Source organism: Vanessa cardui, chromosome 29 (assembly GCF_905220365.1).
Source record: "Vanessa cardui chromosome 29, ilVanCard2.1, whole genome shotgun sequence".
NCBI lineage: Eukaryota > Metazoa > Arthropoda > Insecta > Lepidoptera > Nymphalidae > Vanessa > Vanessa cardui.
The window spans coordinates 7,109,349-7,137,331 of record NC_061151.1 but is presented as its reverse complement, the minus strand read 5'-3'; the positions used below and the strand labels follow the sequence as shown (position 1 = coordinate 7,137,331).

The 27,983-nt window shown below is 34.9% G+C and overlaps 3 protein-coding genes across 3 annotated transcripts; 1 reads left to right on the top strand and 2 right to left on the bottom strand.

The window, feature by feature from the left end:
* Window positions 1-328: 328 nt before the first annotated feature.
* LOC124542031 (uncharacterized protein C1orf198) lies at window positions 329-9,377 on the bottom strand. The gene is made up of 3 exons (XM_047119988.1): window positions 9,051-9,377; window positions 8,330-8,933; window positions 329-837 (listed from the first exon to the last, which is right to left on the bottom strand). The coding sequence occupies exons 1-3, from the start codon at window positions 9,180-9,182 to the stop codon at window positions 704-706; spliced, it is 870 nt and encodes a 289-aa protein (XP_046975944.1). The 5' UTR covers window positions 9,183-9,377; the 3' UTR covers window positions 329-703.
* Window positions 9,378-9,756: 379 nt separating this feature from the next.
* Window positions 9,757-19,229, top strand: LOC124541983 (zinc finger protein 37-like). The gene is made up of 6 exons (XM_047119928.1): window positions 9,757-11,687; window positions 13,229-13,523; window positions 15,127-15,301; window positions 15,774-15,926; window positions 16,908-17,006; window positions 18,759-19,229. The coding sequence occupies exons 1-6, from the start codon at window positions 10,091-10,093 to the stop codon at window positions 18,987-18,989; spliced, it is 2,550 nt and encodes an 849-aa protein (XP_046975884.1). The 5' UTR covers window positions 9,757-10,090; the 3' UTR covers window positions 18,990-19,229.
* A 3,174-nt stretch (window positions 19,230-22,403) lies between these two features.
* Window positions 22,404-25,624, bottom strand: LOC124541943. The gene is made up of 2 exons (XM_047119882.1): window positions 25,381-25,624; window positions 22,404-24,861 (listed from the first exon to the last, which is right to left on the bottom strand). Exon 2 carries the CDS (start codon window positions 24,848-24,850, stop codon window positions 22,634-22,636), a length of 2,217 nt encoding a protein of 738 aa, XP_046975838.1. The 5' UTR covers window positions 24,851-24,861; window positions 25,381-25,624; the 3' UTR covers window positions 22,404-22,633.
* Window positions 25,625-27,983: the final 2,359 nt, after the last annotated feature.

Sequence of the window (27,983 nt, the reverse complement as noted above, 5' to 3'; positions counted from 1 at the left end):
TAGTTCCCAAGTTGGTGGCGCATTGACGATGTAAGCAATAGTTAGTATTTCTTACAGCGTCATTGTCTATGGGTGATGGTGACCACTTACCATCAGGTGGCCTATATGCTCGTCCGCCAACCTATACCATAAAAAAAGTCTTTGCCACTTCAAACTTCCATCGTCCATTCGACAGACGTAACATTCTCTCAGCCGGACAATATGTCATTTTACGTATTTCATAATCGTATCTAGCCTTAAAATTTAAAAAGTTGTTCTGAAAACTAGTAATGATAATTACGCTCTTTTACCACACGTAATTGCCAGGATTTTTTATTCTCATTTCGACGTTTTATGACGTCATTGTAATACTACTTAAAATTAATGTATTAAACTGAGGGCGTTTTGAATATTTTTCTATCACTGAGTACAGAAGTAAATTTTCTTTAGAATCTACTCCTACTTTTGAATCAAATTTTACATTTCGATAAAACAAACAGTTTTTACATTAATTTCACACTTGATAGTATCAATTAAGAGTACTTTTAATAAAATATCAAAAAGTTACGAGTTTGGTATTTTCCAAAACTGCACAGACTATCGAATGACATTTGCTACCATTCGATATTCAAACGGAATATTCGATTGTGTATTGAGAGTATATCAAAGGCCTTACGTATTGCGGCTAGGTTTTAACAACGTACATAATATACGAATACATATATTACCAGTTATCTAGGAAATCGTAACCTGTCTTTGGTAGTGTACTCGTCTCCGTCAGGGTCTCCGTTGACTGGAAGTCAGTGCCCGAAGACGCCTGACTAGAGGACAGCAAGCCTCTGTTCTCCTCCGAGAGATCTGAAAAAGGAAACATATTAATCTTTACACAGAACGAAATAATGTCGCTTACCGCTGCCTGTATGTACGCTTAGATCTTTAAAATTACGCAACGGATTTTGATGAGGTTTTTTTAAGTAAATAGAATGAATCAAGAGGAAGGTTTTTATATATAATACATGGACAATATAGTGGAGAAACGCTGACAATTTTGGAACTTTCTAATGTGATGTCGTAATGAAAAAAAAAACACACACACATACATGAAAAAAAAACATGCGAAACCGGGCTAGGCAGCTAGTTAAAATAATATAATATCTTATTTTATATAATAACTTCTACAATCCATGACGGCGCTTCGCTACTACGTTATTAACCGAACTTTTCGAGTTTCAATTTTCATGTGTTTATAATGTAGATATCTCTTGTTGTTCGGGAAAAAAATGTACCGTATATGCACTAACTTGCATTGAAGCAGAGTGGAATAAGTTTCAAATCATCTCCTCAAGAAAGTCTTTGCCTAGAAATCAAAATCAAAATATACTTTATTCAAGAAGGCTTTTACAAGCACTTTTGAATGGTCATTTAACAACTATATTAAGTGAAGCTACCACCGTTTTGGAAAGTACCAAGAATCTACCGAGAAAAACTGTTAAGAAACTCAGTAGTTTAGACTTAGACTCTTTTTCAACATTTAAAAACAGTCATGTTAATTAATTCCAATGATATATGCATGTAATATGGGTCATAACACGATCTTACTTATTTCAATATTGCAATGTATTAATGTACAAAGGCAAAATGTATACAGACTCATATTAATCACGTTCTTTTTAGCAAGTTAACGGAGCAAAGTCAAAATTGAGTTCGCGAAGAAATATGTTCATCTTATAAATATAATCAATGCGAAAGTTTTGATGGACGTTTGTCACTTAAACACTCCTAAAAGCTTAGAACATCTAAACTGATCTGAATGAAATTTGGCACAGAAATAGATAGGCATTGATACTTATTTATCACGAAATAATTAACGGTTCTCTTGGTATAGAAGAGCTGAGATAGCCCAGTGGTTAGAACGCGTGCATCTTAACCTATGATTACGGGCTCAAACCCAGGCAAGCTCCACTGAACATTCATGTTCTTAATTTGTGTTTATAATTCATCTCGTGCTCGGCGGTCAAGGAATACATCGTTTGGAAACCTGCATGTGTCTAATTTTAAAGAAATTCTGCCTCATGTGTATTCCACAAACCCGCATTGGAACAGCGTGGTAGAAGATATTCCCAGCCTTCTCCTCAAAAGGGAGGGGAGGCTTTAGCGCAGCAGTGGGAAATTTACAGGCTGTTGTACATTTACAGTCTGGATATAATTGCTACCCAACACCTGCAACAACACCGCTCCCCTCTTCTCTCAAATGCGGGCAAAACGTGAGCGTAAACTAGTAGTAATTGTACAAATTAGCAGAGACCATCACACAGAAGGTAATCTACGTATGAGTAACGAGTCGTACCGTAATTAATTAAACAGAGATAAGGCATGCTCCACTGACCGACGAATAATAAAACAAACAACGGAACATAACGGAATAGATGCGATTGTTTATTTTATTACGAACTTAACAGCAGATAAATATATATGAGTTTGATTTTTTTTTATAAATTTGAGACAACGTCACATACATTACTCTGATCCCAATGTAAATAGCTAAAGCACGTGTGTTATGGAAAATCAGTAACGACGGTAACACAAACACCCAGACTCAAGACAACATAGAAAACTAATGATAATCTATATCGACTCGGCCAGGAATCCAACCCGGGACCTCGGAGTGATGTACCGTGTGATTTAAGTTATTATATTATAATTAATGTTTTAAATTATTATAGAAATCAAAGAAAAAATCATATTATTGGTCAAACAAGGCTCGTGATTGAATCGCGGACTAAATTAATTTTCGTTAACTCTCAAATACATATATATACGTCTCTACACCAAACTTGCTTATGTACATATATGTTTCAATAAGTACGATAAAGAGAGATATCACTTCAGCTCAGGAAATGTGAAACATTCGCAGGCTGTACTGTACAAATATGACTTTAATTCAAGTTGGTAAATATGAGTAATCTTTATTCAAATGTAAGCCGTCATTTATCTAACGTTAAAAATTATTATTTTTCAATTTATTTTTATAAATTTTATAAACAATAAAAATGTGTGCAAAAGTCAAGAGAAATATAAAGAAAGTGATTGTGATAAATACGGAGTTTTATATTGGACATATTTTGTTAAGTTTACTTGTGTGTTACTTTGTGTAGCTTTTGGCGGTTGCATGATAGTGATTAAATTCGGATCACGACCTAAGCATTAGTACTGTCAGTACTTAGGTTTCGTTTTGAACGAACCAGTATATTTTCAAGTTTAAGTGACACAATACCTTCCTCCACAGGTGTCGAATTTGCACAGTTGTGCAACATACACGTACATAACTGTACAAATATACCCTCTTAAGAATACTTCCTATAATAATGTAACTATTTACATATTTAAACATTTTGAGCCATCGGACAAAGAATCTAATTCAATTTAATTAAGAGTCTGCACGTGTATAATTTCTGCAACATATGCATTCCATCAACCCGCATTGGAACAGCGTGGTTAAATATGTTCCAAACCCTCTCCTCAGTGGGAGATGAGGCCTTAGCCCAGCAATGGGAAAGTTACAGGCTGTTACTGTACTGTTTTACTGGACAAGAGATAAAGATAATATCTCTAATTATGAAATCACAGACACATCACAGATGCTCCAACGTGGCTTGGCGCCTACACATGTTAGAATTTTGCTCACACATCCGCTATCCGAGCACGAGATGAATTATAAACACAATTAAGACATGAGAAATCATTACTGGTTCGGATTCAAACATTGTATGTTTTCATACTTGTATATATTTTAAATGTGTATTTACAAAACATTTAGTTTGCTTATCGTACTCCTCCACACATGCTTCATTAAACAATAACTTAACAGCGATAAGGATAAAGGATGATTGTAGAAAAACTTGGAAAATAGAAATATTGAAAACTAAAAATTGTTAATTATTTCAAATTTCTGTTTTCTTGAAGATGGGTCTTTATTATATCAGCAAAATTCTTAAAACCGATCACATCCGAAGTAACTACGCTATGCCAAATTATCAACATTTATTTCTAATGTGAATATAATTTTTACATCGTAATAATCTGTAATATCACATGACCTAATGTACTCGTCAATTTGACACGACGATTTACATGCACTTGCTGTCTCGGTTTGAACTGACGCGAGAATCTATAGCGACGAATAGTGTCGAATGGCGCGATAGGGAGCTATTTCTATTGGTTGCATAAATCATCAGTAATCGGTTTTATTGAATTTGCCGATGCTACAACTAAGTTGTGTCGTACGATATTCATGTTATTATATGGTCTTCTTTCGTAAAATATAATCAAAATAAAAATATTACTGTTCAATTAAAAGTCGTAAAATCAATGGCAATGGCACACATTTGAAAAGTAGGTTACTTTATATCAATTAATTAAATGATAATATGTAACTATTTAACTATTAAACATATTATTTAATTAGAGTATCCAGAGAGAGGAGTAATTTAAATCAGAAAGTGTTTAAAATTAACGAAAGATTCCTGAAACTTGCCGTGACCAAATAAGGCCTATAGAAATCAATCGTTTAAAGATTACATAATAAATTTAGTGACATTTTATTTATAAATTTATTTATGTAAATATATATGTCATATTTAAAACTAGAGCAGTATTGTGCAAACATATTACAATATATCTTCGAATCAATCGGAGACTCATCTCAGTATGTGTACGTCAAAAATCAAGATTGTTTGCCAAAATACGTAACTTTATGAACTTCTCAGGACATCAGTCAGATGTGATTCATCGAAGCTCAAGGTTATAGAAAGTTATCAATTAAATAAAACCGAAGTAATATAGTAGAGCCGAGATGGCCCAGTGGTTAGAACTCGTGCATCTTAACCGATGATTGCGGGTTCAAACACAGGCAACCACTGAATGTGGTTCGCATGCTCGGCGGTAAAGAAAAACATCGTAAAACCTGCATGTATCTAATTTCATTGAAATTCTGCCACATGTGTATTCCACCAACCCGCATTGGAACAGCGTTTAAGTTATTCCATAACTTAAAAACCCTCTCCTCAAAGGGGAGGGGAGGTCTTAGCCCAGCAGTGGAAAATTTACAGGCTGTTAATGTCATGTAATGTAAAATGAAATAATATAAACTAGTGTTCGTGAAATTATTATTTCCTTGAACAATTACTGTATGTTTCGTGACTTATTAAAATAGCGTATTATATCCGACCTTCCATCCCACTAGGCCGATTACAGCATGCGTCAGAATTACTGCAATAGGCTATTTGACAATGCGAAAAATAAATTGTGAATTATTGTAATCACTGTATATTATGAGTTAAAAAATAGTTATTTACTAACGAAACTTGAAAATAATACTTAATTTATTCAGAAATCAATAAATAAAAATTCATTTTTTCAAACGTTTGTCACGTGACACATAACGCTCATGATTGGCCGGGCTTATGATGAAGTCACTTTCTTGTAAACCTTGCTTTTCTACTATATGTACCACAGATTAAAATACAGCAAAGTGACGTCACCGACCCCTTTGCAGCGCCATATTGTCCAAGTAGCGTTTTCGCGCGTTATTTAAATATGGATTTTTTAATAAGATATTTTTCGGCAAATATGTACTAGAAATAAAAAAAAATACTTTTACTGGGTTCCTTAACCTCTACTAAATAATATAAAATGGATTTTAAAAACCAGTCAATTAGCCAATTGTATTATTGAAGTTAAGTTTTTGTCACAGATAACGCCTAAAGTGTGTTTTCTATCACACGATACTTATCTCTACCGCTAAATTAATAAATAAAAAATAAATATTTGTTCCCTATGCGTTCATTAACTGTTTAATTTTGATAAAACTTTCAAAGGTCATCTTAGACGAAAAAAGGATGACAAGAATTTTTGTTTTGTATGTTTGTCCCTTAAGTGGGTTCTCATCTTAAGACTTGAGTTGTTTAGCTCGCCTGTAGAGGTCATTAGGGCCAACACTAACTACCAATTTAAAAAAAAAGTGTTTGTCCCTCAATTTAAAGGTGATGTAACCTAGAACATCACAAATATCACTGTGATCCCAATGTAAGTAGCTAACGCACTTGTGTTATGGAAAATCAGAAGCAACGACGGTACCACAAACAACCATACTCAAGACAACATAGAAAACGAAAAAGAATGAAGTTTTTGTACATTGACTCAGTTGGGAATCATGAAAACTGGTGTGTGTACACACTATTCGGCCGGGAAGATGTATGTATATTCTTACGCATGTTCTTAGTAATTAATATAACTAATATAAGCTGATCCCGCGGCATCGTTCGCAAGGATTTAACTTTACCTTGAAATTACTTCAAGAACTTACAATCAGTGGCGTAGCTAGGTGAGGAAAGGGCCCGGTGCATAGAAAAAGAATCGGGCCCTCACCCCCTCTTTAACTAATAATTACCGTTTAAAATTACAGATACCAAATAAGAATTGTGCGCAGGGTCGTGTTTTTCTAGCTTCAGAAGCTTAAGGTTTTAGTTTAGAGGGCCCCCTGAACTCCGGGGCCCTGGTTCACCACCTGGCCCTACGATAGCTACGCCACTGATTACAATATAGATGTTAGTATTACCTATTTCATAACATCAAAATATTAATAATATCCTTCTATACGTGAGGTATGTATTTATAAACAATAGTACATGTGACGGCGATTGAATAATAATAGCTCACATATACAAGATAATTGTATGTTTTGAAATTCTATTGTAAAATTATAGTTGGATTTTTCATTCAGAATAATATATTATGGTAGGTACATTATTTGATTGGTATGTATGTATACAATCTGAGATGGCCCAGTGGTTAACGCGTGCGTTTTAACCGATAATTGCGGATTCAAACCCAGGCAACCACCACTATATATAAGTGCTTAATTTGTGTTTATAATTCATCTCGTGCTCGGCGGTGAAGGAAAACATCGTGACGAAACCTGTGTGTGTCTAATTTCATCGAAATTCTGCATGTACATTCCACCAACCTGCATTGGAACAGTGTGGTGGAATATGTTCCAAACCCTCTCCTTAATGGAAGACTAAATTTACAGGCTTTTACTTATGTATGTTCACCCAATCCCAAATGACTTCTAATCATAAGTGGACAGCTAAAATAAGGTTAAAGGAATCTTGTTTTATGTAACTTTCTTATCAATAAATAATAATATTATGAAGTTTTGCCCGTAATTCTTCCATATGTCTTATTAATTTAAAACATTTTAAATCATATAGATGATAAATAAGCATACAGTATAAATAATGATTTAATTGTATTTAATTAATATGATTCATACCATTATTATTGAAGAATATAAGTTATTAAAGACTGGATTCGACCAACGGAGACTTTGGGGCTCTATTTCTAGCAATATATTAAGATTAGTAGTTTCTGATTTAATAAATATAACTACGACATTTCTGTGAGAAATGGGCCACCTGATAGTGAATTGTCATGAATCCCCATAGGTCTTATTACTGTGAAATATTAACCATAACTCTGACAAGCTACTAGAAGAATTATGGAGAATTTATGGGTTTGATACCGGGACTTCAGGACCTGTGGTTGTATAAGCTAAACACGAGTCAAAGAATTTGGGTGTGATACTAGGATGTTTGAACCTGTGGCTATATAAACCAAAAAACAGTCAAAGAACTTATAGTTTTATATTAAATACAATTGCTATATTCAGTGAGAGTTGTATTCATTATATAGTTAGTATTCTGACTGCAGACTAACGGCATGATAATAAAGTTGTGTTCATAAATTATTACAAGTGTTTCCTGTTGTTATACATGTATACGCATATTACCATTGCATTTATTTACATTATTGCGATATATAATTATCATATTACGTTTGAAATATTTATAAACATTAAATTATTTATATAAATGTTGTCCTGAGATGGTACACGGGTTGCAATATTTGATTTAATGATTTTGGACTCAAAATCAAAAGACAGACAAAAATATCTAAGTTCATCATCATCATCAGCCTATTTTTGTCCACTGCTGGCCATAGGCCTCTCCAAGTGCACACCACTGTGGTCTTTCTCGTTACATCTGAGTTAGATGAGCTTTATTTATGTTTACTACTTAGGGGTGCAAAAAGCTTCCTCCTTAATAGGAAAGGAGACCTATTGCAATTAGTCATATTTAAAGCCCGTTCAACATAAACCAGAGCAAACAAAACTAATTACACCAATACATAAATGAAATTCTCAGTATAAAATCTATTTATTTACTATCAGAAATATGTTTACCAAACATACACGAGACTTTTAAAACTGAAGATAAGCAAATGTACTTACCGCTATGTGACTTAACAACACTGCTCCTATAATCCTTTTCAAACTTGCTATCATTAGGGGGACTCTTGAAATTTGTCCTGAAGAAGTTCTCCGAAGAAGCCACAATCTGAGTCTGAGGTAAAGACGGCATTAAACACTCCCGTTCCTCATCCTTACTCTTAAAATTCCCCATAAACTTGCTTATAAAGCCCGTGGGAGATATCACATCCCTGTCATGAGGTTCCTTATCTTTAAAAGTGCTTTTTAATACGTCATGAGATTTTAAAGCGTTTTTTAATTCATTAACAACTTTTGAGTGAGATAATGCAAGTTCCGTCATTATTGGTGGAGGTGACGTACATTTCACATCTTTGGTCACTCTGTGCTCGCTCAGCACACACAGATTGAGTTGACTCTTCGTCTGGTAAATGAAAGGGGCGGAGTGTTCGTCACGATATGATGTGTTCTCATCTTGTATCATTCTTAGCCCGTGTTCGCGCCCAAAGAACGACATTAAATTATCTTTCCGCACTGGTGGTTCGTTTAAATCGAACTCCAAACTTTCCAGCAACGCATATTTGAGAACTATTTCAGGTTTAATGATCGATTCATTAATAATTTCCGCCTGTAATAAAAAAAAGGACTTTCAAATTTGCCACAGTTTTGTAATTTTTTATAAACATAATCCTATGTTAATTCTATATTGTTTCAGTTTTAATACAAGAGAAATTGTTGTAATTACCTTTTCTTTGTCCGTGAGCGTATCCCAAATGTTTTCATATGAATTTTTTGCTTCAGTAATATCTTCGTGAATTTTTGAGGCTAAAGGATTCATGGAACGAAAATAATCTTCCGCAACGGCGCTCAACGCCATGATTGCGTGTTAATTTCACTTATTTATAAAAATATTCAATTCTTAATACATTACTCACGTAATTGCATAAAACATAATTTGCTAACACAAATAGGAAATGCACGACCGATTACGCTCACGTCAAAATATACAAATGAATTTCGATGTATTCAGAATGATTTATACATTATAACATTATTCTGGGAAGCGTAAATTCTTAACTCGTAACTTTACATCCCGTATTTTAATGTCAATGAGCAAACAAACATTAAAGATGTATTTTATTTAAATGTCTGTCTATTTTTAACAATACACCAACATATATAGTTATGTGATAATAAAAAAAAACTTACAGTTTCTAATATTTAATAATTTATTTTAGTAAAGCATTAATTTTATTAATGCTTTTATACCCGGTTTAAATTTTTTACCATAAATGTTTAGTGGTCACAATTTTAAAGTTTAACATTATATAAAATATGCCTTTTTTATTTATTGTATCAAAATCATTTTAGTAAATAATAATTATTAATATTAATATCAGAATTAAAAAAAAAAAAAAACATTGATATAACCTGCGCAAAACTAAGTGACGTGTAATATTCAACTTATTAGTAGATAGCACTCTTATCGAAATAATTAGACAGAGATAAGAAAACAACTTCTCAAATGTAGAAAAGGGATAGCAATTGTTTACATCTGTGTTAAAAGGAAAGAGTGTTATTTGTGTTCTTATACATAGCAATGTCTTCATATTGGTCGTATAATAATATACGATAGCACAGGCGTTCCCACATCAAAAATCATTTTATCGCATCGAGTGTATATGAGAATGTCAAAATGGACATCGGAGTATGTGTTTATGCAGTGTTTTTGTGTCGATCTAATTACTCTAAATTAAAACAAGTGGGTTAAGTGAGTTTTTAACGATGTTGCATAATACAGGACAGTTTGGAAGCGATGTTCCAATGAACGTAAATTCTCAAACAAACATGACATCGATGAACGATAGAATGAATATTGATAATAACATAAATAATTTGGGTAAAATAGCCCATCCTCCGCCTCAGCCGTCTCCGCACTTCAATCTACCGGATTACGGAACGTACGGTTTAAATATGAACACGAATTTGAGTCACTTTCAAAACTATCACCCGATTGGCTTTCAACCGAGTAACGTAGCCCCTAATCCGATGCACAACAGTTGGCAGACGAGCATGTTGCCAATGAATCTGAACATGCACAATGAACAGCACAGCATGCTCGGCTACCAATACGGCAAGCCGGATCCTTACAGCGAACACAAAGAGCACAGTGTCAATAAGACTTTGAACATACCACAAGTCCAAACTAAGGCCTTTCACAAGCAAATGGGCATGGATGCCCACAATTATCAGTGTTACAAACCTAATTTTAGACAATACACAGATTACAGTTTACATATGAACGCTAAATCGAAAGCAGATCTGCATAAACAGATGGATGGTTATTCTCACTTAGATAAAGAGCGACTCGTATCTCCGAGGCCAACGTACTACGAACAAAATATAGACTTAAGCAACAAGCCTCAGAAAATGTTGAATATCTTTTCGAGCCCATATCAAAGCCCCGAAGTAACTGTGCCGTTGAATAATCATGAAAACGGAGGGAACCAGGACAACCTCGATTTGAGTGCGAAATTACCGAAATATCCGCCTGTTGTACAGAAACCTTTAAACACATACGAGGAACCGGTCTTAAGACAAGACGTTGTCCCTCAAAAGACGGAGGAGCCTAGTTTCACAGACAATCTCAATATTCCCAAACCCCAAAACCTTGAAAGCAATTTGACTCCAAATTATCCATACATTAGTTCAGATTTAGGCAAAGGGTTTTTGAAAGACCAAGATTCAAGACGACGTAGTTTAGAGAATACCGTTAAAATGATAGAGAATATTTTGTCACATTCGTCAAATACAAGGAAAAGCGATTACATTAACCAGGATAGTCCTGCAAATGATCAAGACTTAACAGACAAGACTAAATCAAACTTAAGAGAATCAGAAGCATCGGTTTCGAACAGTAGTCAAGCGTTGAATAGTCAATCAAATTCACCGTCACCATCGAATTATTCTAACGATGAAACAAGTCAAGAGAGTACAAATGTTAGCAACGACAAAATGGATACAGAAGATGAAAATATCACTAAAAATGATAAAAATACGGAAACTGCTAACACTGATAACAGTGATAATAAAAACGACAAAGCAAAAACTGTAAAAGATAGTCAGAGTGCCAGTGACGAAGAATCATCTGACAGTGAAGATGTTAAACCCCCGTTAATGCCGGACACTGATGCAAAACCAGATATTATTATAGATAACTCTGTCGTTATCAAAGTTGAAGTTGTACCGAGTATCGTGGACATGGAGCATTTAAATCCATTTCACCGAGATATCTTCGGTATACAAAATGATGATGTCGCAAATAATGATATTATAGATTCTGAAAACAGTATTAATGTGGCGAAGGAAGTTATAAGGAATGGTAAGATTATATATATATTTTTTATATGTTATAGGTTGGCGGACGAGCAAATGGGCCACCTGATGGTAAGTGGTCACCATCACCCATAGACAATGACGTTGTAAGAAATATTAACTATTCCTTACGTCGTCAATGTGCCACCAACCTTGGGAACTAAGATGTTACGTCCCTTGTGCCTGTAGTAACACTGGCTCACTCACCCTTCAAACCGGAACACAACAATACTGAGTACTATTATTTGGCGGTAGAATAACTGATGAGTGGTACCCAAGTACACCAAGTAAATAAAAAAAATTACATAGTTTCATGGTTACACCACTCCGAGGTCCCGGGTGCGATACCCGGCCGTTTTCTATGTTGTCTTGAGTCTGGGTGTTTGTACCGTCGTTACTTCTGACTTTCCACAACACAAGTGCTTTAGCTACTTACATTGGGATCAGAGTAATATATGTGATGTTGTTAAATATTTAAAATGGTGTTTATTTATACAGAATATCATATATTAAAAAAAAAAACAAGAATTTAAATTACTTAAAATATATAACTAACAATTTTAAATACAGTTTTAACTGTGAATTTATCTTAACATAAATAAATCATAAAATCATACATATTGAAGTAAACTATTTAACAAACTTGAAACTACAAGTCGCGCCAGTTCGCGCCCAAAAAGAAATATTAATGGCGGTTTGATTCAGTTTCGCGCGCTTTTGTTTTTTTTTGTCTGGGAAAAGGAATCTAAATATATTTATTTTAGAAAATATATTTATCAACATGTTAGATGGCTGTTTTATAAATAAAAATAAAGTCTATTCCAAAGGGAGCAGAAAAAAATATATACAAACATTAGATCACATACACGATCACGTACTTTATTCGATTTGCTAATAACTCAGCTATGTTGGGCACTACTAGGAGTTAATGATTAATATATCTAGTTATAATTACACTGTTACACTTAACTTCTTATATCCACTTTGATTTGAATTCAAAATTTCCGATCATGACTTTTGGCAACATTCGAAACGACAAACTATGTATTATCAAATATTATAGATTATTCAAGCTTCAACCAATTATATAGATTGAATTCGACATCATGGTCGTTTATTACATGTCTTTACTTCTTTTGTACTTAATCAACATTTAATACAAGATTTAGCAATTAATGTTATTACTTTAAATCGTAGGATCATCTGTTTATATTAATATATTTTGTTTTTGAAAGAAAATATCTTTAAATAAGTAAATAGAACAGCTAAGATTGCGTAGTGGTTAGAGCGCAAGCATCATAACCGATTGTGAATTCAAACCCAGAGTGGGAGGCAGCACTGAATATTCATTTTTATGTCTATAATTCATCTCGTGGTCGGCGGTAAAGGAAAACATCGCGAGGAAAGCTGCATGAGACCAATTAGAATGAAATTGCCTCCAAACAATCTTCTCTATAGGAAGGGAGAATTTGAACCCAGCTGTGGGATGTGGCCTGGAACCAATCAGAAAGAACATCATCTTTATAATATTGTCCAACGTAATTGCAGGTGCGTCAGTAAAGGGTGCTTTCTTCGAATGTCCGCACTGCAACCTGTACTTCAACCATCCGAAGCGGTTCCTCATCCACACGAAGTGGCACTCCTTCGGCCTGACAAACGAGAAGAGACTGGAACTTCAGAAGGAGAAGGAGATGAGGAGGAACATGAGGAAGGAGGCGAGAGTGGTCGAGCGCATGAATCAGAGCGAGGTGACGGACGTGAATACTCCTGGACGGAAGTTTGGGTGCAAGGATTGTGATAAGGTGTTCAACGCTAAGGCCAGTTTGAAGAATCATAAACAGAGGTGCGTTTTTTATTTGATTATCTTTTGTTTTTCGGGTACGGTTACACAAGAGGGTTACCTACCCATCAAATCAAATAAAAATATACTTTATTCAAGTAGGCTTTTACAAGCATCTTTACTGATCAAATCAAATCATACTTCATTCAAGTAGGCTTTTACAAGCTCTTTTATATCGTCATTTAAACGAAACATTGAAACAACAATATTAAGTGAATCTGCCACCGGTTCGGAAAGTAGATTCTACCGAGAAGAACCGACAAGAAAGTCAGTAGTTACTCTTTTTTAACCTAAATATATGTACATAATAATACAAGATCATTTATGTATAACAAAAATAAAAATGTACCCAAATTTGATCCTTGTGGAACGCCCATTCTTAGTACAGTTTCAGACGTTATTCCATTAATAGGCCTGTTTAATTCTTTGATTCAAGTTAAACCAATAAGAAGAGCTTTACCATTAACAAAGAAATACTTTATCTTGTACAAAAGTGTTACGTTATAAGCATAAGGCATGATATAGCGTAAATATGAAATACCCAAGTTTACATATGATTTTGATCCTTAACGCATGGTATTAAGACGTAATTTTGCATATATTGTTGTCACAACCAGTTTGAGACGCGACAGGCTCCTAAACAAACATATGTTGTTTGTACAAATATCGTCACTTATTCATTTCGTTATAATACAATTGAATAGTAATATCTTACACCTATTCAATTTACATGGTATTTAATGGTTAGCCGATTTGGTGGTGACCACTTTTCATAGACATTTACCATCCATGGCTTATATGCTTGTGCCCCAACATGTCATTTAAACAAAGACAAGATTTCAGACAGCATTTTCAAGACACCATTTCACGCAACCTTTACCCCTTGGTAAAGGTTGCGTGAAATGGTGTGACCTGTATTTATTACTAGATACCCGCCCCGGCTTCAGACGGGTCCAATAATGGTACTAAATATACTACAGAATTTGTTTATTCATATCACATTAGAAATTTCTAAAATTATCAGTATTTCTTTACTATATGTACATGTATTATATACAAAAAACCGTCCTCTCGAATCACTCTATGTATTAGAAAAACCGCATCAAAATCTGCTGTATAATTTGAAATCTAAGCATACATAGGGTCAGACAGCAGTAAACGACTTTGTTTTATACTATGTAATGATGTAATATCTAACAATTAATCTACTCTAAGCCGCTTAAAAGAACTCCTTTACAAAGTATGTCTTATACAAGATGAAAAGATATAGTAGATCTTTGTCTAATTGTGGGACGATGTAACTCTTACTTGATTTTAATTGCAGTTCTATTAAAACATATAAATATATATCTAACTAAATATGAATTTAGAATCATTTATATAAAAGCCCCATATTCTCTACCCTATTTAGGATCAGGGGGGGGGGGGGGGGTTGGTACATGTTCAGATATGCAGGATGTTACTTTACAGCAATCCTTATGTTTCCAGGTACCACCCGGTATATAGAAGCCCCCATATTCTCTGCCCTATTCAGGATCAGGGGGGGGGGGTTGGTACATGTTCAGATATGAAGGATGTTACTTTATACCAATACATATGTTTCCAGGTACCACCCAACTCGGTCCCGGGACTGCAAGATCTGCGGGAAGACGCTCACGGGCTGGATGGCGCTTCGGGCGCACCTCGCCACGCACACCAGCGACTCTGGTTACCAGTGCAGCGACTGCCCCAAGAGATTCAAGCACCCGCACTCACTGGCCAAGCACAGAGACACGCACCTAGTGAGACTTTGTTGTTTAATGATTATTCTCTTGCCAGGTTACCTACCTATTTGAAAAAGGAGGGATAGTTATGCCATATTTAGTTTTCCTATGAAAATATTGCTAGTGTATTATAAATGCGGATTTGACTTTGTCTGTTACTTCTTCACAGTCAAACAACTTAACTGATTTTGATGGCATTTGGTGTATAGATAATTTGAGACCTGGAGATTTTGTTGTAGGAAGAGTACTCTTTTAATATAACCTTTGAAGTTCTTAGATGCTAGGTGGTAGTTTTATAAATTTCGTGCGATACTTCCTCAGGTGTAATAGTAATGACTATTTATGTCAATGCATTTTAAAGGTCGTAAATGGAAAAATAATTTCTAATTTTAAAATCACTCAAGGGGAGACAATAATGGAGATAAAAACAGTCTATTTGGGTGTGATTTGTCTGCTATAACGTAACGTGACGTATCGCCCCCCCCCCCAGGAGAAGACGCACGGCTGCGCGCAGTGCCCGAAGAAGTTCGGGTCGCGCGCGCTGCTCGCCGTGCACATGAAGACGCACGAGCGCGTGCTGCGCGGCGCCACCTTCCGCTGCACCTACTGCGGGAAGGGCTTCTTCGAGGCCTACAGCCTGCAGGTGACGCGCCCCCGCCCCATGTAACCTAATGCGCCCAGGGCCTCTAAACAATGCTGGACAGAGCCCTCCTCTCCCTTTAAACCAGACCGTATAAAAAGATCGGAACATTTTCAAAATTATTATTCTGTATTATTGACTTTTCCGTTCTATCCAATCCACAAATATGGCAATAATGGCGTTATTTATTCACAAATTAAAGAACAATGACAGTTTCTTTGTTTGTTCAAACAAAAGTGTCCTGTCAAATTCATAGCGGATTCTGATTTCACTACATAGTATAAAACAAAGCCGCTTTCTCTGTCGTCTTTAAAACTACGCAACAGATTTTGATGCGGTTTTTTTAATAGATAGAGTAATTCGAGATGAAGGTTTTTGTTTATAATAATTGATCAATATAGTAAAAAAACACTGATAATTTTTGAAGTTTAGTTTTGGTCTATTTAGTATTAGTATTGCACCCGTACGGGTTGCTAGTTTCCAATATATCCCACTTACAAATATAGTATCGAATCAGCAACTAGGTATCACCAAAGCTTTATTTATTCACAAATTGAAGAACAATGAAAGTTTCTTTGTTTGTTCAAAACAAAATGTCCTCTCAAATTCATAGCGGCCCCGTTATCTTAAGACTATTGCCCAGGGCCTCCAGTGTGTTAAAGATGGCCCTGGTGAGGAGGCAGACCCGCTGTAGGTCACACGGGTGCACATTGTTTCCCACTGCTGGACAGAGGCATCTCTGTTTGAGGAGAAGGCTTGGAACATATTTCACCACGCTGTTCCAATGCGGATTGAAATACACATGTGGCAGAATTTGTATGAAATTAAACACATGCAGATTTCCTCACGATGTTTTCCTTCACCGAGCACGAGATGAATTATAAAAACAAATTAAGCTCATGAATATTCAGTGGTGCTTGTCTGGGTTTGAACCCACAATCATCGGCTAAGAGCACGCGTTGTAACCACTGGGCGTCCCCGCAGGTCCACGAGCGCACTCACCGCAACGAGAGGCCGTTCCTGTGCGAGATCTGCAACACCAGCTTCGGCACCAACTCCAGCCTGAAGAGGCACTTGAAAGTCGTGAGTGACCTTGGAATGTTACGCGTTGATTATCAGGGGCAGTCCGAGCGCACGAGACGTCACATATATCTATAGTGATGTTATAAATGTGAAAGTAATTTTGTGTGTCTGTTTGTTGCTATTTCACGACCAAACCGCGGAACCGAATTCGATGAAATTCGGTGTGAAACAAAGTTGAACTCCAAGAGTGAGACATGGGCTACTTTTTTGGCGACTAACATTTATATATATAGCATTAAAGTCTATAGAAGATTGTAGCTTTAATACAATCATAACAGAAAAAAGCCCGATAACAACATTTGACGCGCTCTCATTGGTCGAGAGCTGGATTAGTCTATGATATTCACTATGGATTAGCGAAAATGGCGTTTTGTCGACGAAACTGTTATCGGAATTTTAGAAGTTAAATTAAAGTAGATACAAGTAATAGTATTATAAATAAAAATATATTAATCATATATATTCCTAACGGTGCACTATTTACTTTTATATCACTACATATTGTAAAACAAAGTCTCCGACGTGTCTGTATATCTGTATGTTTGTAATAAACTCCAAAATTACTGAACGGATCTGAAAGAGAACGGTGTCTACCCAGACGGGCTTGCACAAAGCCCTACCACGCAAGTATAAATAAAATTTTAACAAAAAGAAAAACCGACTTCAAACAAAACACTATTTTAAAACAAATAAAAACGCACTAAAAAGTAATAAAAATAATTGCATATTTAATATATTTCTGAGAGTCCTCCTAGGTAAAATGAAATGAAAAATATTAGATTACTTAAAAGGCAATTTACGATTGAAGTCGGTTGAAAAGTATTTATATTAATAAAGTAAGTAGTAACAGCCTGTAAATTCCCACTGCTGGGCTAAAGGCCTCCTCTCCCTTTGAGGAGAAGGTTTGGAACATATTCCACCACGCTGTTCCAATGCGGGTTGGTGGAATACACATGTGGCAGAATTTGTATGAAATTTGTCACATGCAGGTTTCCTCGCGATGTTTTCCTTCACCGCCGAGCACGAGATGAATTATAGAGACAGATTAAGCACGTGAATCAGTGTTTGCCTGGGTTTGCCATCTCTCTCATATATATTCATCTACACTAATATTATAAAGAGGAAAACTTTGTTTGTTTGGTTGTAATGAATAGGCTCAAAAAGTAATGGACCGATTTCAAAAATTCTTTCACCATTCGAAAGCTAAATTAATCCTGCATAACATAGGCTAAATTTTATTTTGAAAAAAATAGGTTTCCGTAAGATATTTTGGGTTTTTCGGACAAAAAAGGAAAAAATCTACCAAAAAAGTTGATTTTTTGCTTATGATGCCTAAACTATAAAAGATAGAACTATAAAATGTTCTAACTCCGGTCCTTAGAGGGCATAATGACCTCCGACCCTAAGAACCTCATCAGATTCGTGGCTGATGTTGGTCTGGCTGAGGTGCTGTGATCACGAATTTGAGGTTTATCACAATAGATCCAAGCGCCGGTTGCAGTAATTCTTGTAAGTAATGTGACCGTGCCTCAGCAGTAGGGATATTAGAAGACTGATTATGAACCGTTATCTACGCGGGCGAAGCCGCGGGCGACCGCTAGTTTATAATAAAGTAATCGTGTCGTTTCAGTCGCCGGTGCTCGCCTGGGCTTGCCATCTCTCTCATATATATTGATTAATATAGTGGCGTTTCAGTCGCGCCTGGGCTTGCCATCTCTCTCGTATGTACTGATCGATATCGTGTCGTTCCAGTCGCACAGCACGTCGAAGCCGTTCGAGTGCGCGACGTGCCACCGCTCGTTCGTGTCGGAGGCGATCCGCGACCGGCACGCGCTGCGCAACCACGGCAACCCGGAGGACTTCAAGTTCCTGTGCAAGCTGTGCCCCTGCAAGTACCTCAAGCTGAAGGACCTCCGCAAGCACACGTACAAGGCGCACCCCAAGGGCAGGAGGAAGAGGAAGCCGCACTCCGACAGCGAGTAGGCGTACACCTCCCCCCTTGTTCCGTTGTACATACAGGTGTCCGGGCAGCTCGGTCTGATTGCAGTGATTGTGAGATGCTTACGAATCGAAATCAAAGTGTATTGGTTGTTATTACATCAGGTAATATATCTCAGAGGCCCGTACCCCTAAACTGGGAGAATCCGTGTCTTAGGGGGATATCTAGGGGGGTGAGTGACTACCCTATCACCTATACATATTAATTAAAAAGAGAAAAAAAATCAATACATACTTTATTCAAGTAGGCTTTTACAAGCACTTTTGAATCTTCATTTAATAACTATATCAAATGAAGCTACCACCGGTTTGACAAGTAGATTCTACAGAGAAGAACCGGCAAGATACTCAGTGGTTACTCTTTTTCAACATTTAAAAATACAGTCATGTTAGTTAAATACAGTTATATATGTGTGTAATATATCCTGCCGGGAAGTCAACAATATCTATGTAATCTGTGGTAGCCGTTTTCAACCGACTTAAAAAAGGAGGTTATCAATTCATCTGTATTTTTTTTTATAAACAGTACATCATCAATAGCATTCAATAGCAAATCATCTATAATAATATTATAAATGTGAAAGTAACTGTGACTGTCTGTCTCTTTCACGACCAAACCGCTGAACCGATTTTGATGATATTTTGTATGAAGCAAATTTGAACTCCAGGAAGACTTCAAAAATAGGAGGAGGTTCTCAATTCAACCCGTATGTTTTTTTTCCTATGTTTGTTACGCGACACCACACACAACCCCCCAAGGGTGGAAAATAGGGAATGAACTTTTTATACGCAATATCTCCGCTGATTATAAACCAATTGAACGATTATTTTTTTGTTGAATAGATATTATCAAAAGGGTGGTTTCATGCGAATTTGAAGAAAATATTTCACCCCCAACGCATTTGAAGTCGGTTTTATTTTTTTTTAAAAGTTAATTATTTAAACACATGACAAACGAGCCCCTAAATTCGCGCGAAGCCGCAGGAGATAACTAGATAGATAAATTTGTAGTTTTTGTGTGGACAGTACGACACAACTCAGATGTAGCGTCGGCAAATTCAATCACACCGATCACTGCCGATTCACAACCAATAGAAACAGCTCCCTATCGCGCCACTCGACGCTATTCGTCGCTATAGACTCTCGCGTCAGTTGACCCGAGGCAGCGAGTGCGAGTAAAGCGACGCGTCGAATTGAATATATTAGGTCGTACGATATTACACGTTATTACTTTTATGCAAAGATCATATTCACATGAGAAATAAATATTGATAATTTGGGATAGCGTACTTAATTCGGATGTGATCGGTTTTACGAATATTGCCGATGCGACATCTAAGTGTCGTTTTCACTATTTATTCAATACTGACTGAACTATCCGGACAGCTGTTTATATGTTCCGACCTATATGAAGAGAATCATATCGAAAATGATTCAGCATATTATGTACAGTGAATGCATAACTTTTAAATACGTCTGAGTGAGGTTTGTGTGTCTGTTTCACGTTTCCAAATCGCATATTGATCAATGTAGATGTTATTTAATTCGGTTTGTGAAGTAATCTCAAGTCTAGCGGTAAATAAAATGTCTGATATTGAAGGTAAAACATATCAATACTAATTGTAACACGTTGATTCATTTGAAAATTAAATATTTCTCATTATTATCTACAATAGAAAATTTTTAAATTTCATCATTCGCTAAGTTAGTTATCTGGTGTTAAAAGGGCTTAGGTGTTTTTTTAAATGTATTTTATTGGCCAAATTATTTAAATAATTATAATAGAAGTAGGCTATTTGACAATGCGAAAAATAAATTGTGAATTATTGTAATCAGTGTACATTATGAGTTTAAAAAGTGGTTATTTACTAACGAAACTGGAAAATAATACCTAATTTATTCAAAAATCCATAAATAAAAATGCAAATTTTCAAACGTTTGTCACGTGATACAAAACGCTCCTGATTGGCCGGGCTTATGATGAAGTCACTCGCTTGGTAACCTTGATTGCCTACTATATGTACCACAGATTAAAATACAAGAAAGTGACGTCACCGACCCCATTGCAGCTCCATATTGTCCAAGTAGCGTTTTTGCACGCTATTTAAATATGGAATTTTTAATATGATATTTTTCGGTAAATATGTACTAGAAATAAAAAAAAAAAACAACTTGTACTGAGTTCCTTAACTTCTACTAAATAATATAAAATGGATTTTAAGAACCAGTCAAATAGCCTATTGTGTTAGTGGCATTAGAACACTCCAATCATCAATTACTCTTTGACGACCTCCGTGGTCGAGTAGTGTGTACGCGTCACGGGCACGCCACTCCGAGGTCCCGGGTTCGTCCGGCCGAGTCGATGTAGATTATCATTAGTTTTCTATGTTGTCTTGGGTCTGGGTGTTGGTGTCGTCGTTACTTCTGATTTCCACAACACAAGTGCTTCAGCTACTTACATTGGGATCAGAGTAATGTATGTGATGTTGTCCAATATATTTATTTATTACTTTAAAACTAAAGCTACAACCGGTTCTGAATGTAGATTCTAACGTGAGAAATTCATTAGTGTTAATCCTATTGTGTTAATTAATTTATAACTGAGCGTAAAAGCCATTGTTGTACGATGTCCTTAAGCCCTTTTAACACCAGGTCACACGGTAATGTAATTATGAAAATTAATAAAGTTTTTAAATATACTTAAACAATTGTAAAAAAATCGAAGTAGATTAAACTATTGGATAAGTCGTTCGTAGCACTTTTAAATGTCATCCAAATTGTTGTTTTAGTATAACCGGTGCCAATAAAGATTGTTTACAAACGGTGACCGTTCTCGTGCTTTCTGTTCGCAAGTTATTGCCATCCCTGTCGCACACTGTTAGGTTAGAAGCAAAAGTCCAAAAGTCAAATTGATTAACTCTTTCTGTCTCGTTTTCGCGGCTTAAATCTTAACTTATGTGTGCTTTATTGATTTGAATTAGATGTAAAGCTCCGACAGCTTGGGAAATTCTACTGAGACGAACCTTTAAACTTAGTTATAACTCTTTAACACCAAATTCAAATATAAGGTTATAGGGTAAAACACCCATTTATTGGCACTTTAAGGGACTATCTCATGAAAACCTTATATAGTTTTCACAATATAGAAATTTAAACATAAAAACTTGATTTAAACTCTTTTAAAAGTATTAGAAAACCTTTTCCAATAGATTTTATTCTAGATTATGCGGTATGATTTAACATTTTTCGGAATTAAATTATGTTGAGTAAAAAACCAGTCATTGGCACAGAAAATCCCTTCATTGGCAGTGATCATAACCCATTATTGACATATCCTCTATTTTCCTTAATTAAGACAGTAAGAAACAAATAAAAATGGTATAGTAATGAAAAACATTATAAAATGACTACAATGAACATTTTAATTAAAGAACATATATTAGAAACTTTTTTCTCATTACACATGAAAACAAAAGCCACTTAAACATGAAAACTGAACATTATAAATATTTATAAAAATATCAATTATAACAACTGAGATCGTTTTTTATACTATCCTATATTTTTTTTTTACAAATCTATATAAATCAACATTTTGAGATCACTATTTTAAGTAACTATGTACAAGGTCAATCATCATCTAATTCAGTCAATATTTTTTCTATTTCGTCCGTGGTGTATGTTTTATTATGACGACTTCCTTGCATTCTGTTTGTATCAATTAAATCCTGATCATTTTCTTTATTTTCAACAATGGTTTCAGTATCAAATTTATAGAATTTCTCAGAAAATAGTATTTTAGATATTTCGTCTTTAGGTTTCTTTTTTGTTTTGGTTTGTTTCTTTGGCACCTGTTGTTTCTCTTTTTCTAATTTCTTTCGTTCTCTTTCTTCTTTTCTTTTCTTGATCCCTTCTGCTTTTTCTTTTTTTATTCTGATTTTTTCACTTTCTTGTGCTTTCCACTGTTCAGAGGTTAGTACAAACGGAGTTTTTATAGAGTTCTTACGTCCTTTTCTTGTCGGTGTTTTGGGTAATATCAAAATGTCATTTAACTTTACGGGAGTAAGATTTTTCATGGGTATTGTTGAAGGTGTGACAGATGGATTACACTGATCTGAAATAATTTGTATTGACTGAACTCTTGTTAAATTCTGATTTTCGGGAGTAGTATTATGTATTTGAACACTGTGGTTTATTAATTCAAAATGATGTTCCTGTGATAAATCTTCAAATAACACGTTGCCTTCATCTGAGGACTCTACTAATTTTTCAAAAACAATTTCTTCTGAAATAGGGTGTAACTTAGATTCTTCTGATTCAACTATGCTATTTGGACAATCGTTTATAAATATTTGCATATTTTCGATCTCTAAATTATTATTAAAGTCTTCAACATTATTTATAAGTTCTGGTTCTACATCTAGATTTTGCTGTTGATTTGAAGATATATTTGCTGATGAACTAAAGAAATTCCAGATTTTTTTAATTAAAACAATTGACTCTTCTGATGTTAACTCTCCTTTTTCTATGCAATCAATGTTATTATTGCCTACTAATTTAACAAAATCTTCTTTTGAGAGTAATTTGTCTTTTTCTCGGGTGATGTCAGAAGAGTTGGACATTTTTATGCATTTTGTTCCAAGGCATTTACTGTAATCTACTGCATTTTCATCCCACGGACAAATCCCTGTTGCTCTAAACCCGTTGATAATAGTTTGCGGCTTTATACTTTTTTCTATTGTGTCTTTAAGCAATGGTACAAATTGATTCTTAGTTAGTGCTTGAGATGGATTAGTTCTACGCCATTCTAAAACACTTTTTTGCCATTCTGTTTTTAAAGGCTTAAATGCAGCAACGTCAGCAGGTTGTAAAAGCCTCGTACAATTTGGGTATAAAGCAATTAGAACTATCTGCAAAGATGAACACAGTTCGCTTACATTGTATGTTAAATGAGACTTATGACCGTCTACAAAAAGTATTACAGGAAATTTTGTACCATTTTTGACCAGATGGGGATGTAAGACATTCTTGATATAATCAAAAAAAATATCGGTATTCATCCATCCATTCTCACTGAGACCCACGCCCCAATCTTCTGGAATTTTAGAAGTTATTTCTGCAGGTAATCTTTTATTTGGAAAAATTACCATTGGTGGAGTAAGCTTTCCAGCTGCACTAAAAGTAAACATTACAGTCAACGAAGTTTTAGCCTGGGCGTGATTAACTTCATAAACATTTTTCTCTCCTTTCGAACTCAAAACGAGGCCTGTTTTTGGGCACAACACAAAATTTGTTTCATCTCCATTTAACACTCGATCTGGTTCAGAAAGAATGTGAAGCAAATTATTTTCAATAAAGTAGTCGTTAATTTGCCGAAACCATCCCCTGACATCATTTTCTGACACAGTTGAACTGGCAGTTGTAACTGCTTCTGGCGTACGAAAAGCAAGGGTAGGATGTCTGGCTAAAAATAATTTAAACCATTTCTCGCCATTTTTAAATGAGGACGCCCGATTGGTTTTTTGTAGAAATTGCGAAACACTTTTGATTAAATCGTCTTTTCTTTTTGGGAAGCCTTTTTGGCTACTAACTTTAATCCATTCGACTAAAGCCGCTTCTTCATCGTTATTTAAAACTGTGGGTGGGCCTGGTTTACAGCCATGCTCTGGATTCTTTAATCTAAACTGTATAGTCGAACGCGGCACTTGGAAGGTTCGGGCAGCAAGTTTTTTACTCATTCCCTTAGTAATTTCTACCAGGGCTTTTTGCAAATTTTCTTCGGAATACATCTTCCGCTTTACCTTATTATTCTTTACATTACTTATGGCTTTTGTACGTGGCTTCATTTTGAAGACAACTGAAAATATTTTCTAAATGTAAGGATTAAAATATAAATTATAAAAAATAATTGTTATGGTTGGTAAATCTTTACATTTAATAAGCAAACTTGTGAACTAAACATGCATAAAAAAATAGCAAAAAACTAATGTTTTTTGATACTAATTATTGACACTGCTGCCAATTAATGGTTTTCTATGCCATTGGCAGTGGGCCAACATTTGGAAAAAAATGTTTTTAACTTATGACACGCAATTATTTGAAATCTGAATCGTAAGATAATTAATATTAAGTATATTTTGACATTAAATATATTTTTTGTTTATTTACCTAATGTTGGCACAATGCCAATAAGAAGGTTTTACTCATATTATTTGTACCATATATTGGCACAGCAAAAACTTTACAAAATCGGTTTAAACAATAAAAATCGTTATTAAAAAAAGCTACTTAAACTTCTAAATAATCGTATAAAACAGTAGCTTTAAACAGAACTTGAAAGATTCGCGAACATTATTGAGAATAGTTAACTTCTTACCTTAGCAAAAACACAAATTTTTGTTAGTTTTTTTCATTCAAGTCCGAGTACGATAAACAAGTGTTCACCGCGGCGCCATCTTCAAAAAGGGGCAACTTCTGTGTTGCCAGTAGTATAGCACTTTAAAACTACTATTTATTGCACAAAAAAAATACAGAGTTCGGGTACTGGTAACCTTATTATTGATAAATAACTGTAACGTGCCAATAAATTGGTGTAATGCCAACAATAGGTGGTTTTACCCTACTATATCTATCAAGCCTTTTTGTATTTCTTTATTGGCACACCGTTATATTGTCTGTTCGATATCTGATCGCTCATTGGTCGCACGTCGCGTCATCAACTGATATCGACCAATGGGCGTTGAGATTTAAACTGACTTAGTTAATTTGATTCGTTAACATTTTAGAAAATGGAGTTTTTACATTATTGTCCATTCCACTAGCGCTTGTTTAAATTAAATTCGTCTCAAATTTGAAGTGACTTAAGAGTCCCACTGCTGGGCAAATATATTCTCTTCAATGAGATGATTATGGAATTTGTTTCAAGTTTCTCCTGTATGAAGTGACTAGTGACTCAATTTATCTCTTGCCTCGGGCTTACGAATATTAAAGTTTATATATATGTCACCGTAAGATTACAAAATTCGTTAGATTACAATCTACCTCGTCAGATTGTAATCTGTCGAAATATTGTGAACCGTGAAATATGATTGCAATTGAACGTATTATTTTTCGGTATATTGTAATTCGTTAGATTACAATCTAACGAGGTAGATTGTAATCTAACGAATTTTGTAATCTTACTGTGTCATATATAAATTAACAAAGATTACATTGATGGTAAGACTCCAAGCGCCCCTCTCTTCCAGAAGTTAAATAGACTTTTGTGTTTGTAAATGAGAATTTTATTGCTCATTGAAAAAGAATAACTGTCTAATTCAGAAAATGGTTTTATTTTTCTAATTCTGATTATGAAAATGCCCCCTAATTTGCCCCCACTTTATTTTAAGAACTCAGTATAAGTCGTACTTGGCTTGGATGATGTGAGTACTTATTTTTTTTAATAATAATTTGTATAATTTCACGATTAAGTTGATGTAAGATACTGCACATACTTCGATCTTATTTATAAAATGGTTATGTGTAAGTTAATTGTAAAGTATTTGTAAATATTTTAATGTTAACGAAATTACTGTTTCCCGTCAATTTATTCTTTAAAAATATATAATTAAGGTGGGATGGTCAGCATAATAATTTTGATTGTTAATTTTAAATCGACACAAAATGAAGTAGTTACTCTTTTTTCATGAATCGTGAAATACGTTTGAAAAAAGCAACAATTGAATAACAGAAGTGAAATTCAAGTGATTTCAATTTAATAACTCTTTTTTTTTTTTCATGTATTATATGTAGACAGCCTGGCAAACTGTTAAGAGGTCATGGTGTATAGAGTTGGATAAGAAATACAAACTTTCCTTTCACCGTCAATGCCTTAGCTTGAGATCTAACACTTGCCTGAAGCTACTCTTGCTTTCTCACCCTTTTAAATGAGACACAGCTATTTGACAGAAGATATGAGTATGGCCCAGTGGTTAGAACGCGTGCATCTTAACCGATGATTGCAGGTTCAAACCCAGGCAAGCACCGCTGATTCATGTGCTTAATTTGTCTTTATAATTCATCTCGTGCTCAGCGGTAAAGGAAAACATCGTGAGGAAACCTGCATGCGACAAATTTCATAGAAATTCTGCCACATGTGTATTCCACCAACCCGCATTGGAACAGCGTGGTGGAATATGTTCCAAACCTTCTCCTCAAAGGGAGAGGAGGCCTTTAGCCCAGCAGTGGGAATTTACAGGCTGCTGTTAAATGAGTATATGATACCTACCCGGACGGTCTTGTTACAAATACGTCATTTGATCAAAATAAAAAAATCATATATGAGTTTCAATAGTCAATTTACTGTAGTAGTAATATTATTGGTGGCAACAGGACCAAGCTATTGCGCTTCAGTGCAATAACGTATACTATACTAACCTATACTTCCGAACCTTGTCTTCCGTATAGTATGTTGCCGTATTTGTTTTTTTTTATATATCTTATTTGATTTAACTTCTAGCACGTGTTTAAAATTCAGCTATAATCTCGGAACTTCAATAGATTTTAAAATTAAATACTAAACCAAGTTGAGAAAGCATAACTAAATTTTATGAAATTAAAAAAAGATGAATTTTATTTTAGTAATTTACACTGGCAACATTCTGAGTAACACTGGACATTTACTAAATTTCAACCATGGCAACGACGGTGAATCTATTTAATTCTGATATTTTTGTAATTTATATGAGATTGAAATCCGTAAAAAAAAAACAAGAGTTATGATAGTACAGTATTATAATATTTTTTTTACAATAAAACAAATGTTCACAATTATCGTTTATCATTATAATAATATAAGGTTAGGAAATTGTGCGAGCGGGACAGATTATAAAAAGACAAAGACAAGTGATGGGATATTGAATAGAAATCTCTTAGATCTGTTTGTAGTTTAAAATAATTTTAAGTGATAAGGAAATGTATGAATACTGTAATATATTTTGA

What these genes read in the sequence shown, in the direction of transcription:
- LOC124542031 (XM_047119988.1), bottom strand. Translation starts at nt 9,182, where the DNA reads ATGGCGTTGAGCGCCGTTGCGGAAGATTATTTTCGTTCCATGAATCCT. An exon ending in CGCTCACGGACAAAGAAAAG is followed by an intron (nt 8,934 to 9,050) that starts GTAATTACAACA and finishes TTTTTATTACAG; the next exon opens with GCGGAAATTATTAATGAATC. An exon ending in TGTTGTTAAGTCACATAGCG is followed by an intron (nt 838 to 8,329) that starts GTAAGTACATTT and finishes TTCCTTTTTCAG; the next exon opens with ATCTCTCGGAGGAGAACAGA.
- LOC124541983 (XM_047119928.1), top strand. Translation starts at nt 10,091, where the DNA reads ATGTTGCATAATACAGGACAGTTTGGAAGCGATGTTCCAATGAACGTA. An exon ending in AGCACAGAGACACGCACCTA is followed by an intron (nt 15,302 to 15,773) that starts GTGAGACTTTGT and finishes CCCCCCCCCCAG; the next exon opens with GAGAAGACGCACGGCTGCGC. An exon ending in TCGAGGCCTACAGCCTGCAG is followed by an intron (nt 15,927 to 16,907) that starts GTGACGCGCCCC and finishes GCGTCCCCGCAG; the next exon opens with GTCCACGAGCGCACTCACCG.
- LOC124541943 (XM_047119882.1), bottom strand. Translation starts at nt 24,850, where the DNA reads ATGAAGCCACGTACAAAAGCCATAAGTAATGTAAAGAATAATAAGGTA.